Source organism: Acipenser ruthenus, chromosome 35, assembly GCF_902713425.1.
Source record: "Acipenser ruthenus chromosome 35, fAciRut3.2 maternal haplotype, whole genome shotgun sequence".
In the NCBI taxonomy this organism is placed as follows: domain Eukaryota; kingdom Metazoa; phylum Chordata; class Actinopteri; order Acipenseriformes; family Acipenseridae; genus Acipenser; species Acipenser ruthenus.
In genome coordinates, this window is record NC_081223.1 from 1739898 (window position 1) to 1759111 (window position 19214).

The window sequence follows — 19214 nt, forward strand, 5'->3', positions numbered from 1 at the left end:
AGCCAGAAGATTGCAGTGTGAGGCACAGGCTCGCATTGCCTGTTAAAGCTGCCTGGTCGCCATGGCAATTTACCACTCCCAGTAGTCACTCGATGAGGCGTTGCCGTGGTAACCATGGTCTGTGAGGCGCCGGTGTGAAAGAGTTGCAGTGCAGCGGTGACGTCGGAACAGTCTTTCTGATGAAAACGCAGAGCAAGCTGAGAATGACGCTGCGCTTTGAACGGCGCAGACTGAGCAGGTAGGAAAATAGCAGATACTATCTTGCGAGCGCTGAGCAGAGAAATGGCCTGCAGTGAAAGAAACGAACAAAAAACAAACACAGACAAGGAAGCGGAAATAGTGCTGGGTTAAAGTAGAAAAAGAGAGAGATAGACAGGAAGGGCAGCCAATAATATACGTGGACCAGCGCTGGCCCTGCCCTAATAATTGACGAGCCGAGCGCTGCATTGTGTGATTGGCTGGAAATACTAAATGAGGCTGAACTGGGATCAGCTTCCACCCGGAAGAGATCGCGGACGCTACCGGGCAGGACGCCACGGAGGGAAGGAAAGACAGGCTAAAGAAAAGGATAAAGGATAAGAAAAAAGCAACGCAAAGCGGGAGAGAGCCCTCTACGCCATCCCCCCGAATTATGCCTAAAGGCTAACGTTTAATAGAGAAAAGTTTAAGGTACTGCACACAGGCAATACACTTCTCCCCCTTTCCTTTCTATATTGGTTAATTGTGGGCTCTGTTTTCTTTTTTTTTTTTTAACATCACTGAGTCCCTTGTCCCTGTGCAACCACAATGCAGAAACATATAGAGAATGTATGGGAATGGACAATAAACATCACTGCTGTTTCTCTTAAAGTGTGTTTATTTATTTATAATACTGGACCCTGTCTTAATACTGTTTTACATTCTGAATATGAATATAGCTGAATTATTAATTGTAGATAATACTTAGAATACCAGATACATATTTAGCATTAAAAAGAGCAGTGCGGTATACTGTAATGATGCTCCAGTCAGTCTGTCCGGACTGCACCTGAACCATCTTAAAAACACGAAGCTTCTAATAAGCTAATTTGTAAAAGTTAGTAAAGAATTGCGCTAATATAACGAAGATAAATTTGAGCTCCTAGCTGGAGCAACGAGAGAGGGCGAGAGGGCGGGGCAGAGAAGGAGGGGGAGACGCTGCTAGGCAACCGGCTCGTGAACATTCCACTCAGCTGAGCAGAGACCGTTAGGATTTAAAAATGCGAACGTTCCGAGCGGCGTTAGGCGCTTCGTTAAATTAACACACCGTTGCTGATATTTTAATTTTGAAGATGACCATATTTTAAATACTCAAATAGCACTGTATTTAAAAAATACTTCAGTTCCAGACCGTTTTCCAACAAATAAAAAGAAGTGCGTATTTATAATAAAGTATATTTGTTATGATATTAAGACTAAACAAATGTGCTACAGTTTAGTATATTATTTATTTATTTATTAAATGTTGTAGTATTTCTTTTTTTAATATTGTATTGTTTTCACAAAATAACATCCATACATTATCAGTTCATCTGCTAGAGTAATCAAATCACAAATATTACTCGTCAGTAATTCATACACAGACACGCTGTGGTAACTTCAAGAAGTTAAAATGTAAGGCTGGAATCAAGTTTAACCAAATAAATAAGTAAATACATTAATAACGACATGAAACAAAAATACGTTTTGGTAGCTCATACGTAGTCCTATTTAAATTACAAAATGCGACCTGTTTTAGAAATTGATTTATATACTACCTGCCATTTAAATCAAAATTATATTTAAAACTGTTTGAGGGGCAGACTAGCATAGATGATTTCTAAAATCCATTAATATGTTAAACTATAACACCACATTAGCACTCCGAGAAATATAGAAATTGATCATTTGTAAAGAATTAGCTGTGAGATTATAATCAGAATTATGGAAGCATGGATTTTTGATTAAAATACACCCACAAGTATTTTTGTTTCATGTCGTAATTTATTTATTAATTTCATTTTAACCCCTTGCTGGTGCCACGGCTTGTCTCTGTATCAATTCACTGATATTTGAGGTTTTGTTTAGTACACACTAGCAGGTGATCTGATAATCTTATTGATGTTATTTTGTGAAAACAATAACACGTTAATACTGTGCTACAAAAAATGACTCGCCGTGTTGTAACTTGTGCGGGTGATGTCATGGGTTGTCATGGCAGCGCCGATCATCACGGGAGGGGTTATCAGTGGTTGTCGGAGAAACGCTGGAGTTCCGCTGGCTTCCGAGGGATCCAACCCGAATATCTAAATCAATACAGTGACAACAAAGGAATGTGACATATAAACCTAATGACTACATTAATGAAGCAGTAATACACGACAGGGTGTGTGTGTTATCATTGAGGTAATATCACCACGCCTTGGGTGCGTTGGGAGGCACTAGACGAAGTCGAGTTCTTCAACCGCCCAGGAAGAGGTGATATATCTCATGATAACACACAGACCCTGGAGTGTGTTATTGCTATTATTAAATGGGTCTAGGAGTGTGTTGTTGTTGGTAAATAAAGAACTGTAAACTTTATTTTAATAATTTTTATTTGTGTCACCTTCCACTGAGAGAAGTAGTTCCACAGTATCTAAAAATGGTTAAATTAACAATTAAACATTTGATTTTAAACAGTTTTGTATAAGATTTTCTTTTTCGGGGCTTCGCTAATAGTTTCTTGTTTAGGCTTTGTAGATTTTGAACTGGATCATTGTTTCAACGTGCATGTCTGGGTTTTGTCCAGTAGATGGAGCTGCTGCTGCTGTTGTGGGAAAATCATTTATGAATCCATCACAACGTAAATTTAAAGAGACAAGAGAATCCATCAGGGAGAAGGGCCCAACATAAGGGAGTGTGGACAGGCCTGGCTTTGGTCGTTAACTTTGCACCAGCTTTTGTTTTCAAATGAAGTTAGTTTAAAACATTTCAACACGACACCTCCCTCATGCATTACTATTTTTACACACGAGGCTTCAAAATAATTAACAGTTAAACATATATTCATAAATCAGTGAAGCAGTGCTCTAGTTTGTTTCTTGTTGAAGCCTGGTTCATGACAATACATAATTGTATACTGAAATAGAATTTATATATGAAAATTGTTACCTAATACATATTTAATAAAAGGGACAAATGAGGGGGGTGCTGTCTTCCTTAAATTTTATCTTCATGCTAAATAACTGAAGGTATAGTAATTGCCCTGTTACTGTTCAATATAAAAATAGGGTTACAGCTCAATGGAGGAGGAAAGTCTTTGCCCCCAGGTTCACACACAGTGAATTAGTGAAGGGTCCTTGAGTAACACACCATATTGAGAATGACCTGATCAGGCCAAAGGAAAACATTAAATGCAGCAAGAAGGAGAGAATCCCATTGACATGGCCATTCTGACACACACTAAAATGTAGAATTAGTCAATTACTTGCTGTACTTTAAATTTCTTCAAAACTAGTATTTGTAGAGCTATTTTCAATATCTCATGCAAGGAAGTGTTAATATGACTTTATTACCCAACTATGTCATTGAAGACTGGCCAACATTAATTTTGGAGTCACTTTAATTTATTGTGCAGTATCAAATGAAACATAAAAATGAATCGCAATACAATAAATCTCTGTTTGATCTATACAATCAATATGTTGTATAGGCTAAATTGTATAAATAAATGCACAGAAACATTCAAATCCAAACACGCTAAAAAATGAAATAGAAACAAAGACGGCTTTGACCTCGACGTGATTTGAACACTCAACCTTCTAATGTGGAGTCAGACGCGCTACTGTTGCGCTACGAAGTCCTGGCATAGTGCCTGCTTGTTATGCAATGCTAGAGTGCACAGCAAGCATGTCAAACACATGGTAATGCCTAAACACTCGGTATCACCAGGGTCATGGGAAACAGCCGACTCAATACGTGTTCGTAGTCTTTAAAAGTAAAGAAAACATTAAACAAAATGCGGTTTGCTTTTATAATGTTCATTATTTGAAACGTGGGCATAAACACAGTTGTACTGGCTGGGAATCGTCTCGGGTCAATTACTTGGAAAGCAGCTATGCTGACCAATATATCACCAACGGGGGGAAAGCTGGCAGTACTGAGTGACACAGAAGACAGATTCTCTCAGCGCGTCTCCTCTGAATGCGCACTGGCACAAAGGGGCTTTGCTCATCTAATGACGTGGCAGAATGCAATAATGTATTGGGTTAATTTACCAACAAAAGAAACGTAAATAAAAGTGTATGTATTTATTTGTGAATAAACTATCTTGTTTCTACGATGGGACCAGGGACCTTACATCGGCAATCTAATGATAGGCCAACCCCTGAGAGACTTTGTCTTGACCAGAGATTAATATAATTTAAAAAACAAACTGCAATGGTTCCACTGGGGATCGAACCCAGGACCTTCTGCGTGTAAAGCAGACGTGATAACCACTACACTATGGAACCTTGTTGGAACTGTTGTGGTGCTCCTACATTATTGTCTACATACAGCATCTCAAATCACAGTCATTTATCAGACCCTTCTGCGTTGTCTTTTTAAGAATTAAACCTGCCAGACGCAGGGTAACATTAAATCAACCAATTAATTAACCGACCGACCGACCGACCGACCGACCGACCGACCGATCAATTAATTAATTAATTAATTAATTAATCAATCATATATATATATTTTCTATAGTGCCCCATATGGGCTTCACAAATTCTACTTGAAAACAAGAAAATATCTAATTGTAAGCCTGGTCGAACAAAAGAAGTCTATTGTGTAATTTTAAACAAAGAGCGCTTTCCACGATTTAAGATGCTTTCGAGAGACTGAATATTGGAATTGTCAGCCGAAACTGGGGGATAAAACTGCCTGTGATCAAAGTGTGCAGAAAAGTTGCATACTTTGCATACCGTATTTGGGAGAAAAGAAAACGGATCATCTCTGATTTGCAACGTTTCCATGGTTCGGCCCGGCCACTGCCGTGTGGCTGGTTAAAACGAGGAGTTCAGTTTTTTTTTCTAATTGGTAATTCAGTCATGAGGCAGCTGTAGCAGAGTGGCGCAGCGGAAGCGTGCTGGACCCATAACCCAGAGGTCGATGGATCGAAACCATCCTCTGCTAGCTTGTTTTTCTTCTGTTAGCAAAGTAGATTTTCTAAAATATTAACTGAAGGCAATTAATTAATATTAAATTTCGCAATCAAGGAAATGTGCACATTACTGGACACATTCAAATTGACAATTGACCTCTAAAACGTTAGGTTTTTAATCAGATTAGTTTCTTTACAAATGACATTACTTTCTTTTTTTAAATTGTGCCCAGAAACACCAAAAGATAAAGCCATTGGCCTCCTAAACCAGGGATTGTGGTTTCATTTTTATTAAACGAAGTGTATTTCTTCTTTGCCTGTGATATGTTTATAAATCTTGGGACTTTATAGAAAATAGTCGTGGTCAAGAGGTTAAGGTGACAGGATTGAAATCCGTTGGTGTCGGTATCACCACGGTCATGGGAAACAGCCGACTCAATACGTGTTCGTAGCCAGCAGGGCTATGAAGTTGTCGGAAGTGTGTTTGATTCTAAGCTTTAAAAGTAAAGAAAACATAAAACAATGCGATTTGCTTTTAGAAATTTCATTATTTGAAACGTGGGCATAAACACAGTTGTATTGGCTCAGAATCGTCTCTGGTCAATTACTTGGAAAGCAGCTATGCTGACCAATATATCACCAATAGGGGAAAGCTGGCAGTACTGAGTGACACAGAAGACGGATTCTCTCAGCGCGTCTCCTCTGAATGCGCACTGGCACAAAGGGGCTTTGCTCATCTAATGACGTGGCAGAATGCAATAATGTTTTGGAATTTACCACCTAAAGAAGCATAAATACAGACTATATGCCTGTGTTTATTTATTTTCTTTCTGCACGTATTAATTAGAATTGTGTGGATATTTTATTTAGATCGTTTTTTTTTTCTTTTCATAATTTTCTGTTTGCTTTGCACTGTGTTTTTTTGTTGTGTTGATTATTATTTGTCTATTTTGTTTGGTGCACGGGTGAAACGGAGTTCGTAATTAAAGTATTTTTTGTTTGTTTATCACAAGCCCTGTGCACACGGACCTCAGGTCCCGCCCCAAACAATTGCAGGTACCTGTACACACCTGGAATTAAAAGGGCTTTGAGGTATTAAAAGGGTGAGGAACTAAGAGACTGGGAGCATGGAACGAGGAGATACCGGAATAGGAAAGAGAGAGAAGCCGAGGGAAGTAAACGAGAATAAAGAGGACGAGATTAGACAGCGAGTGGTTGGGGGTTTTTTTGTGCACGGACAGTGTCAGTTTCGTTTTGTTATTTTTTCTCGTAGACTCACTCTGGGAGGACTGCGGAACTTGGTGATTGAAGACATTTGAAAAGAGGTACTGACAAGAACCTTTGCGTTCGTGGTTTATGTCAGGATATCAGGATCTCTCCTGAGGCCTTCAGCTGAAGCGCAGCACCCTATGGAGAGGGCTGCCCAAACAGGCGTCTGGACAGGAGCCCTAAGAGGAGGTCTGGACCAGAGAGTGGATGACGTATGGTTCAGTGAACAAATACACATTAAAATGCATCTAATGCTCAAAAATAAAACAATAATTCAAATAAACAAACTGTGCAAAAAAAGGAAAACCAATCCAATTAAAATTCAAAAATCATAAGTGATAATACTGAATAAAATAATAATCAACACATTCGTCACCCGTGACATTACCACCACTGCGATCTTGAAAATGTTTGTATGCCACAGAATTTAAGATCTGAAACGGAATGTTTGGCATCTACAAAATGTCTAGCGAGTGGTCGATGAATATATTTTCTCCTAATTGAACTTTTATGCTCGCTCATTAATGCGCAATTGTAACTGTCTAGTAGTTTTACCATCATATTGCAAATGGCTAGGGCAAGAAATCACATAAATGACATGAATTGAAGCACAATCACTTGTAAGATACTGTACTCTTTTTTTCGTTGTATGGCTTGTGCATTTTCTTAGTTTTAAATGTATTATCACAGGCGGTACACTTACGATTTGGAAAAAATCCAGTAGATTTGTCCAGTACACCTAGATCTCTCGAACATCTAAACGAGTCAGCCCTTAATAAAGAACGTCCGTGTTCATTTCGGCGTTTATGACATTGTCTATACACAACAGCTCTTATGTAATCCTATTGGTATCGAATCGATCGCAATTAATGTGTTCCATGTTTCCAGTCAGTTTGATAGTTTTAATACTGTATTACATTCTGAATATGAATAGAGCTGAATTATTAATTGTTGATAATACTTAGAATACCAGATACATATTTAGCATTAAAAAGCAATACATGTGATTTATTTAATAGTCGTTCATTATTTTGTGTATCAGCCGCCACACGAAGCTGAGCGCAGTGCGGTATACTGTAATGATGCTCCAGTCAGTCTGTCCGGACTGCACCTGAACCATCTTAAAAACACGAAGCCCCTAATAAGCTAATTTGTAAAAGTTAGTAAAGAGTTGCGCTAATATAACGAAGCTAAATTTGAACTCCTAGCTGGAGCAACGAGAGAGGGCGAGAGGGCGGGGCAGAGAAGGAGGGGGAGACGCTGCTAGGCAACCGGCTCGTGAACATTCCACTCAGCTGAGCAGAGACCGTTAGGATTTAAAAATGCGAACGTTCCGAGCGGCGTTAGGTCGCTTCGTTAAATTAACACACCGTTGCTGGCATTTGAATATAACCATATTTTAAATACTCAAATAGGACTGTATTAAAAATATATTATGTTTTTCAAAGTAATATGTTATTTGGAATATTAAAACAATCAAATTAAATAACACATGTTTGGGCACAAAATATTTTTCTTCCTCATAACGTGTTAGAAAATGTAAACAGCAGTTGGAGAATGCCGAAGTCGATCATCCTAGCATGTTAAACAAGGGCATTTCTCCTGTAAGCTACTTCCAGTAATAGATCGTTTATACTGTTCTCAATGGTCCGCATCCCAGCCTGAGACCACGATCCAGTGGTAGACGGAGATGTTTTTCAAGTAATATGTTATTTGGAATATTAAAACAATCAAGTTAAATAACATGTTTGGACAATATTTTTCAGTGACGTTAACAAGTAGTCTGTTTACAACAAAAATGCAAGCTGTGTTAGGAACACTATTTTAGTCGGATTTAAAATGGAAATTAAAATGGTATTGAGTGATGACAAGAGTTTGGTATCAGCTGTTGATTTTCTTAAAACAATCTTTTATAGTAAAATAAAGAAATTTATTCTTTTTAAAAATAAGTAAAATTGAACTGTCAGAAGTGGGATTTGAACCCACGCCTCCATTCAATAAGTAATTGTGTTCCAATACTGTTTACAATGTGAACAGAATCAGACATTGCTCCGTTGTCTCGAAGAAACATCTTCAATTTGTATTTAAAAAGGACGCCCAACGTGGGGCTCGAACCCACGACCCTGAGATTAAGAGTCTCATGCTCTACCGACTGAGCTAGCCGGGCTGACTGGTGCACGTTTCTTTCACTGTAACCAACTGAGCTATTAATTTGCCATCTTATTTGAGAAAATAGTGAATGACAGAACCAAAGATTCCAAATATAATCCACTGAACTGTAGCTTTATTATCATAATGAAAACAGATTACACATGACCACAGTTCTGTATCAAAATTAAGTCGTAAGTATATGGTTTCCATTGTAGCTATTTACACACACTGCTCTGTTGTCTCCCAGGGTGTTATCTAACAAAACGACATATGCTGTGCTGCCATAATTGATTACATAGACTTTCCTGCCCCGTCTTGCTTTCATCTTAGATGTGATCTCAGGTTCTAATGAGTTCTGCTCCCTTGATCACGTTCTGCAGCATCTCGCCTTGCTAATCACTCCCGTATGCTGTGGTGGTTTAACAGGTTGGTCTCTGTGGCGCAATCGGTTAGCGCGTTCGGCTGTTAACCGAAAGGTTGGTGGTTCAAGCCCACCCAGGGACGATGCTTTTTGCATTTCTTAATCACATTAGAAAATGGCACTCTGATACGCTGTTATTTCATCCAATTACGCTGAAGAAAAAAATGTGCTCTGTTTTTTTTAGTTCAAAATAATACAAAACAAATATCGTCTTATTGTTTGCCAAAACACGGGATCAAACCAGGGACCTTTTAAACTTAAACTTAAAAACCTGAAGTTAAATACAGTACTATAACGTTCATGGATACATAATTAAAAATAAATGATAAAACACTATGTATCCGATACTATCAATGTACAATGCACTATTCTGGTACTATAATGCAGTACCACCATGATAATACGATTGTACTTTTTATTTCTAAGAAGTATCCTGGTATCTACAGTATAATGCAACACTACACCACGGTACTATATGGTACTATTTATTTTACCATGGTACGATTTCTGTTGTCCCGGATACAAGTATTACAGCACCATTATAACGGACAAATATATTAAATATAATTGCGCTTTGGATAAAACAGTCCCTCAAACAAGTTTCTAGCTGTCGTAAATATTACATTTTTTTAACACTCAGAACTGACACCTATTGTAAAAATGTCAATCGTGTATTTTTATTGATAATATTACAAAACATAGAGTTTACTATCCGCGCATTTCTACAGCTGACATTTGTAATACGAACATATATTATTATTGGCATTTTTTAATTTTTGGTGACTATACGTACAGTACTAGTGACAATTAAAATAATACTGTAATAAAATTCTTCCCTTCAGATGATTGTATTTCGAAATAAACCAAAAGTCTTCACGATTCAATAATCTCCCGCCGTTGAGAACGCGCAGGATTCTTGGGAGTTCTACGAGATCTGATTGGATAATTCCGTCACTTCATTCTTGGTAGCTCTGCGAAATCTGATTGGCTCGCTCCTGGTCAATTCTTGGTAGTGACACGGGCTATGATTGGTCAAAGCTACCAAGATCTTCCCAAGATTGCAGATCGGGTGGGAGGGAGAGCTGGCCGGGCTGGGGGGCGCACAGAAATGCACAGCTGAACAGAACACCCCCCCTCAGACATGTGCTGTCTATTCACGGGAACACACCACTGAACCAGTTAGTTCAGATGAGCGCTGGATACACAAGAAACAATCTGACAATTTCACAAATAAACCCGTTTGTGTTCAAACCTATGAGAGGTGGAATGTAACAAAAATGTGAACTGCAAAAGCCGGAGCGTCAAACATCAACGACAAAGTTCAACATTTGAATTGAAATAACAGCTGTCAAATAGACAAAGCACAACACTCGAAGATAATATGCCAAATTGAAAATGCTGAACACACTAATTGAATTAATTATACATAAAATAATGAATGTACTTAAGCTCAAAAATTGAAATGGGAACTTGAAATCTTAAATAAATTGATTACAATTCAAATTTCCAGCACGCCATCCGATTTGTGTTTAGTCTGTTCTAAATCAATACTGCGCGTTGTATTTCAGGTTAAGCGCTGTGCTTTCCATTTGCCACTTGGTCATTCTATTCCCCGGGACTGCCCCTGTCATGGCAAATCTGACATGCTAAAGAGATGCTTTGCACTGTTTCTTAAATCAAGTGGCCTCAAATAAATTGTCTACATTAATGTCTGCTTAGCCTACCTGTTAGTCTGGTGAAATTGTAAAAATGGGTAATTGACTTGTGGATGTTCACATCAGAACTCGAGCTGTCATTCTCGTCCCCTCAAACTGGCGCAGGCAACACATCTGCCTGGATTCCTGCATGATATAAATGTGTTTCTTCATTTGCGCGGCCTGCTTTTTATTATTCATTGGGGTTTGTTTACTACATGCCTCCATAGCTGAGCCTTTAATCAGACAGTCCTTGTCGGTGACAGTCCAGTTTGATCCGCACGTACTTCTGCCAAAATTAAATTCAAAGTACAATCTTCTAAATGGGTTGTAATATAATTTCAAAAGTTTTATTTATTTATTTATTTATTTTAATTAACGTACTGACTGACAATCAGAGGACTAATATGAAAGAGGTGCGCGCATCAATTGCAGCTAATCAGCTCCCATTAGCACCTGAACCTCTTTATAACCCCATTGCGCACTAAGGAACACCAAACTCAGCTACTGACGGTTTTGTTTTTATTATTGTTTCTTTATAACGGTGAAAGAAGTTCACGGTCGGGGCTGCTTTGGATTTAATGATGCCGTGTTGTCTTAGATTTGGGTAATTGTTGATCTTTTCTCTACTTTAGAAACGTTCATTTTATTGTGTGTTTCTCACTTGCGTGTTTTTTTTTTCCAATGCAGAATAACATTGCTGTTAGCAGTGTTAGTCACTGAAGTTTGGACGCAGAACCCCCCTCTAGGTACGATAACGGTCGCTTCAGCAGAGCTGTTCTTTCAGCTTCCTGTTTATTTGCCGGTTGTGTGTTTTCAAGTATCGTTGTCTTCTGCAGGCTCGGTGAGGACAGAATGTCAAGGGAGTGTTATGATGATGATGTTGGATAAGTCTTTTGTTGGAAAGTATTTTCGCATCAATGTGATTGGTGAGTGATCATTTTTCTTGAATGGAAAGCTTTTGATGTCTAAAGCCTGTTGACTCGTAATGTAATAATTTGAATTAAGTACAGAGCACTCCCGCGCTGTATGGCAGCAACCAGGCTTTGTTTTTGTAAGATGCAGGGTATGAAAGGCTCTTGCGTTGGCTTTAAAAGCATGTTGCTGATCACACTAAATAGACCTGTGCTGCTACAACCTTAGTCAGATTTGTTGACTGCAAGTGCGCAGAAATAGAAATCATTTTCTCTAAACGTACTGTTCCGAATGAGCGTATAATTCTACTAATATAGTTTTAAAAATTTCAATAAGTAGATGAGACGGGGCGGTGGGGGTGTTCACTTTGTTATATCTCTACCTTGCTTGATCACGTGTACAGTTTCTTAAAAGGCCAACTGAATTTCTTTCCATAGACAATAAGGGGGCGCTTGTGTCCCTCTCTCCAAGACTGGCCGCACAGTGTGGATATAGCTTAACTGTTGACTTCTTGGGAAATGCCAAGGTCCTTGCTTCTGTGGTGAGCTGCTTTGCTCAGAACACAGTGAGTCATCATTTTATTTCTTGTGAACTTGTTTCTAATGGTGACATGCTGGGACTAACTTTAGCCTTTGTTTCCAGAATGATGAGACCTACAAGCTGACAGTACAAATCAGTGTCTTCTCAAACAGTGCTATGACTTCAGCTTCCTCCTATGTTCAGAGCATGACATGCCGCTATTCTCCATGGGCAGAGAGGGAGATTCTGTGTGAAAGAAACTACATGGAGGTAAGGGCTGTCAGGATGTGATAATGCTGTTCAGTATAACTTGTTGGGTTGTGTGGGTATTTTATTGTCACTGCAGAAGTGCTTCACTCATGACTAATGTGAATTCTCTTTAGGTTTCTGTGAGAAGAGGTATTCCTCTTATTGAGCCAAACTTTGTTCAAGATGATCCTGATTGGTCCCTTGCATACCCTGAGGTAGAATCATGTGACTTTGCATTTGCTTCATTCATGTCCCCTTGGTCTTGCCTATTGAGGTCTACTCTACTGTCTCATCTAGAGGAAGCAAAATCTAACGGCCCCCTTAACTTTAACCTGTCTCCCAAGAGGGTGGCCATATTGGAATTGTGTGACATTTTAAGGCATTGGCTTTGCATGCATGTATTCTGTGATTTCTTTGGTAAAATTTGATTGTGAAGAAGTTAACCCTTTCTTGTCAGTGTGTGTAAGCCTTGTATTTCAACCACTGAGGTAGTGGCTTCATATGTGCAGGGCTATAAACCCTTCATGCTAAATATGTCCTGATTTACCTTTTGAAGTCTGCTGCATAGGTGCAATTTCAGGTATTGTCCTAAAGTTTGGTACACTGATGTATTAAGGTCCAGTACAAATGAATGGCTGTAAACTCTGCCTGTATCGGATACAGACCACATGCTTTCACGTAGGTTTTCGTACGCAGTTGCATTTGAGGATTTACTCTGTTCCATTAGAGATGCCCGGTGAACCTAGAACGGTTTCAGTGATACGTTCTTAAACTTTCACTTTTTCAGTTTTAGTTCCTGTTTATTAAACATGACATCTGTTATGACAAATCCTTTAGACTGGGGATGCTTTGTGTTCAAACTTCCTAATCTAATGAGATTTTCTTCTGCTAGGCAACTGCTGCTGACAACAGCATCTGGAAAATTGTGTTCCATCTCCCAGCAAATAGAAAGACCACTATGACTGTTGCTCAGGCCATGACAAATGGCTATGGTATAAACACTACACCAACTCGAATTCTGGTTAGAGCTGCATACAATTCCACAGAAAGCCAGCCTCAGGTGGTAAGTAGTCTAGGCTTCATTGTCTAGTACAGTATATCCAGACTATAAAGGTAGACTACAGTCTTGCTTTTGTTTTAGTAAAAGTTCCCCCTCCCCTCCAACAGATCCAAACTGTACCAATGGCTGTGCTAAGATCAACCACCTTTTATAAGCAAAGATGGATGGTCATGATGGTGGACACTGCAGTTACATGTCCTACTGGTGAGTAAGCTTATGGAGGGCAACGGTGCTCAAGAACTGTTCTAGGCTGAAGTGTGAATTTTCTATACCAAGTCTATGGTGTTCCTTTCTGTCAGATGGAACAGCCTTCACAGAACAGATGATCACATGGAGTGTTCCTCGTGTTCTGCCTCCTCTTGTTCCAACACCACAAATTACTACCCTTGATGTTCAAATGGGAGTTGATGGCCGCAAGCTTGACCCTGCAACGATTCATAATCGAGATTATAAACTGGATGTCGGTCCCCAGCTAATCACTGTAAAAATTCCTGTGGGAGCTGATGGTGGATATTACAAGGTATGTAGAAGTTCAACATCTTCTAAATCCTTCTCATTTTACAGCTTTCCTCCTAAGATGCTTCTGTGCTTTCAGAGCCATGTTTTGGACAACACCTATGTGATCTCTTACTCTATTGAACCAATGCTGGAGCATACCTGGCAAGATGGGCCTGAGAAGACCAAGTACACCGTACTTCATCCAATAACCACTCCTTTCATGCCTCGGCCACCAGTTGTCACAAACAGTATGTAGAACTTGTCCACATGCAGTAAATCAAAGGGATTTGTTGCAGTGCTCCACTTCATATCCATTTTAACTGCATGCTTTAATTTCAGACACTATTCCTAAAGCCAGAGTGTTCAATGTGACCCTGGGGACATTCCTGCCTGATGTGGAGCTGGTCAAAATTATAGTTGGACCAGAGACGTTAACTGTGCCAGAAGCCAACCTAAAAGGTTATAATGTCCAGGAGCATGTCTTTCCCAATGGATCCAAGATCTACACCCTCCAGGTGCCATTTGAGGACCCCAATGTGAAGCAAAAGGTAACATCCCACCTGTTCAACCATCCAATTGTCCTTTTGAAAACACTTGCTTGTAGTCTGACTTTAGGTTTAATCCTACAAACCTTTGCTCTTTCAGGTAACTCCTCCAGACACCAGAACCTACATTCTGCCCCTGACCTACTTGCTGAATATATTGCCAGAGAATACACCCTTTACTCATCCTGCTGTAGTCGAAGCTGTTCTCAAAGACATCAGTAAGTGCCTGACTATTTGGTCTACAACTACCCTTATCTAACCGATCCAGTCCATTGCCCTGACAACTGCTCTTCCTCTTGCAGTTCCGCCTACAGTAACTGGCTACTGTGATGGTGCTGCATTCTATACCATGGTAACATATGGCAACATGGGTCGCAACTGGATTCCTTTTGTGGGCTCAAGAGAGCTTGGTGGAAATCTGCTTGCCCTGTACAAGTATAATGCCAACACTACCAATTTCTGGATGACTGTCCCATACAATTCAGTTGATGCCACATATGAAGTAAGTGATGGAACTTTAAAATAAGTTTAGCTGTTTTGGGTTCAACACATTACTGACCTGATGTATTGTCTCTGTAGGTGATCAGTTCTTCAGGCATCAGAAGCAGGCTTGACTTGACCTTGAAGGATGTTGGCACCATGGTTGTGGTGGCTGACTTCTCCCTGTCCTGCAGTTTCCCTACAAAGATGATTGGTAACTCTCTCCTGCAGACCAAGCATTCTTTAGAATAGCTGCTTCTTGAGATTGGCCAAAGGTTGCATGAAGTGGTATTTAAGCTATAATCTGTTTCCTTAACCTGGATCCAAATGCTGTGTTTCAGATTGCTTCACCAATGGAACTATGGCAGCTCTTGCTGTGAAAGTGGAATCTGTCCCCAGCTTGTCTCCAAGTCAACTAACTCTAAGGGATCCAAGTTGCCGGCCTCTTCAGTCCGATGCTATCAATGCGGTTTTCTACTTCAATGTCAACTCCTGTGGCACAACTAGAAGGGTTAGTATTGACACATTTAAATCCATATTTTGAGGAGGTTCAACCTAGACAAGTTGGCCACAACACCCCTGGATCAATCTGGGGAGCCATGGTGACTGGTATTTCTCTCGGCTGATATACTTACATGAATTGTGGACCTCTGAAGGATGCCACCTTTGTATTGAACTGCTTGTCCAGTTGAGAGGTGCTGTGACACATGACATGACTCTTGGTTATGGCATTGCATGTGCTGTCTATAGACCTTTTGGGTCAATTGCAGTGAACTGGAAGGAGCGTACTAACTGGGGATGATCCTGTGGTTAGTACGTAGGATGGGACTAACTAGTACATGAGTTAATACCAATTGTAGCTCGAGTCACCAGCTGTATTAATGTGTATTTCCAACAAATCCAAAATAACTGCTGTTGCCCTCCTAGAGGTTACTAAAACAATACCAAATTAGTCTAGCAGTTTCTGTAGACAGACTTGTGGTATCATATTAACTGGAACAAACATGAGCTCCCAAAAATTCATGACCAATGCTTTTTATTTTTAAATTGTGAATTTGATACTAAGTTAGTACACAGCTGGGGATGATCCGGAGTACCATATTAGCTAGTGTGCAACTTGGTATACAGCTCCATACTAAATCTACAAGTTCATTGCAACCTGAGCCTTTGATTTCTCTTCCAGTTTGACAACAACCTCCTGACTTATGAGAATGAAGTTCTGTTCACATCTTACCGGTAAGGATTGCAATCAAATTTGAGTATCCTTATGGTTGAGTCTGAAACTCTCCTAACCCCATCTCCTCTTTCCAGGTTGAGAGTTGCCTGTCACTATCTGGTCAATGACACCAAGGTAGTACAGTTCTTGTACCAGAATAATCCTGCACCTGTAGTCCTGCCTGGCTTGGGGGACCTTGCGGTCATCATGCGGCTTGCCTTGGGTATGACTTGGCAATTGAAATAATATAGATGCTCTAGTGGTGTGTTTCCACCTATAGAATTCTCCCTTGCATCTCTGCAGATTCAACCTACAATGACTTCTATGGAGCTCAGAATTACCCTGTTGTGAAGTACTTGCGAAGACCCTTGTATTTTGAGGTAGAGCTCCTGTACAGCAGGGATCCACAGGCTGAATTGTTTTTGGAAAACTGCTGGGCAACCTATTCTGCTGACAGGAATAGCTCTCCCAAGTGGGATGTTGTTGTGGACAGGTAAGATGCTGGAATATGGTATTGCTGCTACAAAACCTAGGAATTGGAGCTGTGGCTGATGTGCTCCTGACCTTCTTTCTCTTTCTAGCTGTGAGAACTCTGCAGATGAGTACTTGACCATCTTTCACCCAGTCTCCAGCAATGCAAGAGTGCTGTTCCCTTCCCATCTGAAGAGGTTTGAAGTGAAAATGTTTTCCTTCACAAGTGGCCGGGATGCACTGAAAGGACAGGTAAAGTGGAGTGTTGGGATGGGGATCTTGTACCACAATGCATGGTTTGGATTGCTTTGCAAGCAGCAAATCGTCACTGTGCTCAAATCTTTAGTGAGTTGGAATGAAAACATATAACTGCACATTTGCAAGAAACACTTACTATGATGCAATATATTTGTTTTTCAATTCAATAATCCTCATTGGATGATGGTCCTGCCTGATCTATTGATGCTAGTTTTGCTTGACAAGGTGTGCTGTCTTTCAGATCTACTTCCACTGCAGTGTTGTGATATGTGATTCAAACCGGCCATCAGACAGCCTCTGTAGCAGACGGTGCATTCCAGGGAAACAGAGGCTTGGTAAGAGCTCTGTCTGTTGGGGGGAGGGGGGGGACATTTTGCATGCATTTTTGTCCATTTGTTTTGATGGACTCCTCCTAATTCCTCCTGTAGGTCGCAGTGCTGAAGGGATGGATGGTGGTGCAGTAAAGGCATTTGTGTCTTCTGGCCCAATTGAGCTGAAGAGAGATGGATCCCTTAACGTTATGCCTAGAAGCGGTAATATGCATGATGTGAACACAATTACAGTTAAAGTAAAATATATAACTATCTCTTTTATATTCGACTAACTATTTCTTTCTTCTCTTGCAGGCCAATTCAATGTGTGGTCCCTTCTGGGAGCTGCAATGGGTGTGTGTTCAGTGATTGTCTTTGTAGGTGGAGTTGTATATTTTTGGAAAATGCCCAAAAGTGTGTATTGATAAATAAAAATCTTTCTTGTAAAGACTGTTTGTTTGGAATGTATTTATTTATTTTTTTTGGTGGGTGCTTGACTAATTCTACATGGATTATATGTTGGTGTGTGTCAGAATGGCCATGTTAATGGGATTCTCTCCTCTTACTGCATTGAATGCTATGCTTGTTTCCTGATCAGGCCATTCTCAATATGGAGTGTTACTCAAGGACTCTTCACTAATTCACTGTGTGAACCCGGGGGCAAAGACTTTCCTTCTCCATTGAGTTGTAACCCTCTATGTTCCTTTTTGCTTCGACATGCTGCTTTCAGTATGCAAGTTTAGGGTGAAATTATCAACACTCGTATATATTATACCTTGTTCTAGCATCACAAAAAGTGTGTAGATTTATATGGGCTGATTACTTTTTTTTTTTTTTTTTTTTTTATGAATGCAAGTTTGTATTCATATGTTCACTGAGGTTAATACGTCTTTCACTGGAAGTGGTCCCTGGTGAGAGCTCCAAGTAAGGTATTAGTTTAACTTTTTCAGTTTTGACACTGTACAAATGAGTCTTATTTTTGTTTTTTTTTTGTTATTGGTTAAACAAACCACTACTTGGCAACATGTTCTCTTCATGTTGTTTTGACTGTGGTTTATAGTCTGTTACTGGATAAACTCATTTTACGAAACACGTTCCATAACAAACCGGTACATCCGATGTGGGGAATATTTAGATCCGTGCACCAGTCCGAACCAGAAGTTCCATTCTTTGAGCTGTTCAGTAAAACAGGAGGATTATATAAAATATTTAATATGCGAGAAAGAGAGGGCTGAGTTATTAGAGCTGAATTCACTACACCCGCTGGCAACCCCTTGTGTAATGTGTTTATTATATAGAGGACGTTGAGTTTGATGCGAGACTCGATCAGACACATTCATATTATTAAACCTGCTCGCAGACTCTCCAGTGCTGTCACTGTGAGTGCTCTTTGAAACACATTGAGTTCGTATTTATATTCATGTTGGGTTAATCAGAGATGATTATCGGCGGCCCGTAGTACTACCGGAGATTTTAATTGCACAGTTTGTACCGCTCTGTGCAGCGCCGTCCCGTTTGTAACACGGTACGTGAACTGCATTCTGCTAAACAAAACATCACAACAGCAGCAGCAGCGCCATCTACTGGACAAAACCCAGACATACACATTGAAACAATGATCCAGTCCAATATCTACAAAGAATGAACAAGAAACTATTAGCAAAGCCCCGAAAAAGAAAATATTATTCAAAACGGTTTAAAATCAAATGTTTAATTGTTAATCTAACCGTTTTTAGTTACTGTGGAACTACTTCTCTCAGTGGAACACAAATAAAAAATATTATTAAAGTCTTCTTTATTTACCAACAACACACTCCTAGACCCATTTAATAATAGCAATAATACACTCCAGGGTGTGTGTGTTATCATGAGATATATCACCACTTCCTGGGCGGTTGAAGAACTCCACTTCGTCTAGTGCCTCCCAACACACCCAAGGCGTGGTGATATTACCTCATGATAACACACACCTCCTGTCGTGTATTACTGCTTCATTAATGTAGTCATTAGGTTTATATGTCACATTCCTTTG

The 19214-nt window shown here is 39.8% G+C and overlaps 1 protein-coding gene and 3 non-coding genes across 5 annotated transcripts; 2 read left to right on the forward strand and 2 right to left on the reverse strand.

Moving 5' to 3' along the window:
* Positions 1-4420: 4420 nt before the first annotated feature.
* Positions 4421-4493, reverse strand: trnav-uac (transfer RNA valine (anticodon UAC)). Its single transcript has one exon. It is a non-coding gene; the product is annotated as a tRNA-Val (tRNA).
* A 3995-nt stretch (positions 4494-8488) lies between these two features.
* On the reverse strand, positions 8489-8561 carry trnak-cuu (transfer RNA lysine (anticodon CUU)). The gene has a single exon. It is a non-coding gene; the product is annotated as a tRNA-Lys (tRNA).
* A 414-nt stretch (positions 8562-8975) lies between these two features.
* Positions 8976-9049, forward strand: trnan-guu (transfer RNA asparagine (anticodon GUU)). Its single transcript has one exon. It is a non-coding gene; the product is annotated as a tRNA-Asn (tRNA).
* Positions 9050-11159: 2110 nt separating this feature from the next.
* LOC117962877 (uncharacterized) lies at positions 11160-17630 on the forward strand. 2 transcript variants are annotated; one of them, XM_034910284.2, is made up of 22 exons: positions 11160-11267; positions 11351-11409; positions 11500-11589; positions 12013-12140; positions 12218-12364; positions 12478-12558; positions 13236-13406; positions 13511-13607; positions 13703-13923; positions 13999-14149; positions 14241-14449; positions 14547-14664; positions 14749-14948; positions 15026-15140; positions 15268-15437; positions 16110-16162; positions 16238-16365; positions 16446-16635; positions 16724-16865; positions 17113-17206; positions 17300-17404; positions 17498-17630. In XM_034910284.2, exons 1-22 carry the CDS (start codon positions 11242-11244, stop codon positions 17605-17607), a joined length of 2805 nt encoding a protein of 934 aa, XP_034766175.2. In that variant the 5' UTR covers positions 11160-11241; the 3' UTR covers positions 17608-17630. The 2 variants fall into 2 exon arrangements, with proteins under 2 accessions (XP_034766175.2, XP_058863414.1); XM_059007431.1 differs by having other exon boundaries at positions 12013-12116.
* The last annotated feature ends 1584 nt before the right edge of the window (positions 17631-19214 follow it).

Coding starts and splice junctions, on each gene's coding strand:
- LOC117962877 (XM_034910284.2), top strand. CDS start 11,242: ATGATGCCGTGTTGTCTTAGATTTGG. Junction 11,268..11,350: donor CCGTGTTGTCTTAGATTTGG/GTAATTGTTGAT, acceptor TTTCCAATGCAG/AATAACATTGCTGTTAGCAG. Junction 11,590..12,012: donor TTTTCGCATCAATGTGATTG/GTGAGTGATCAT, acceptor TTCTTTCCATAG/ACAATAAGGGGGCGCTTGTG.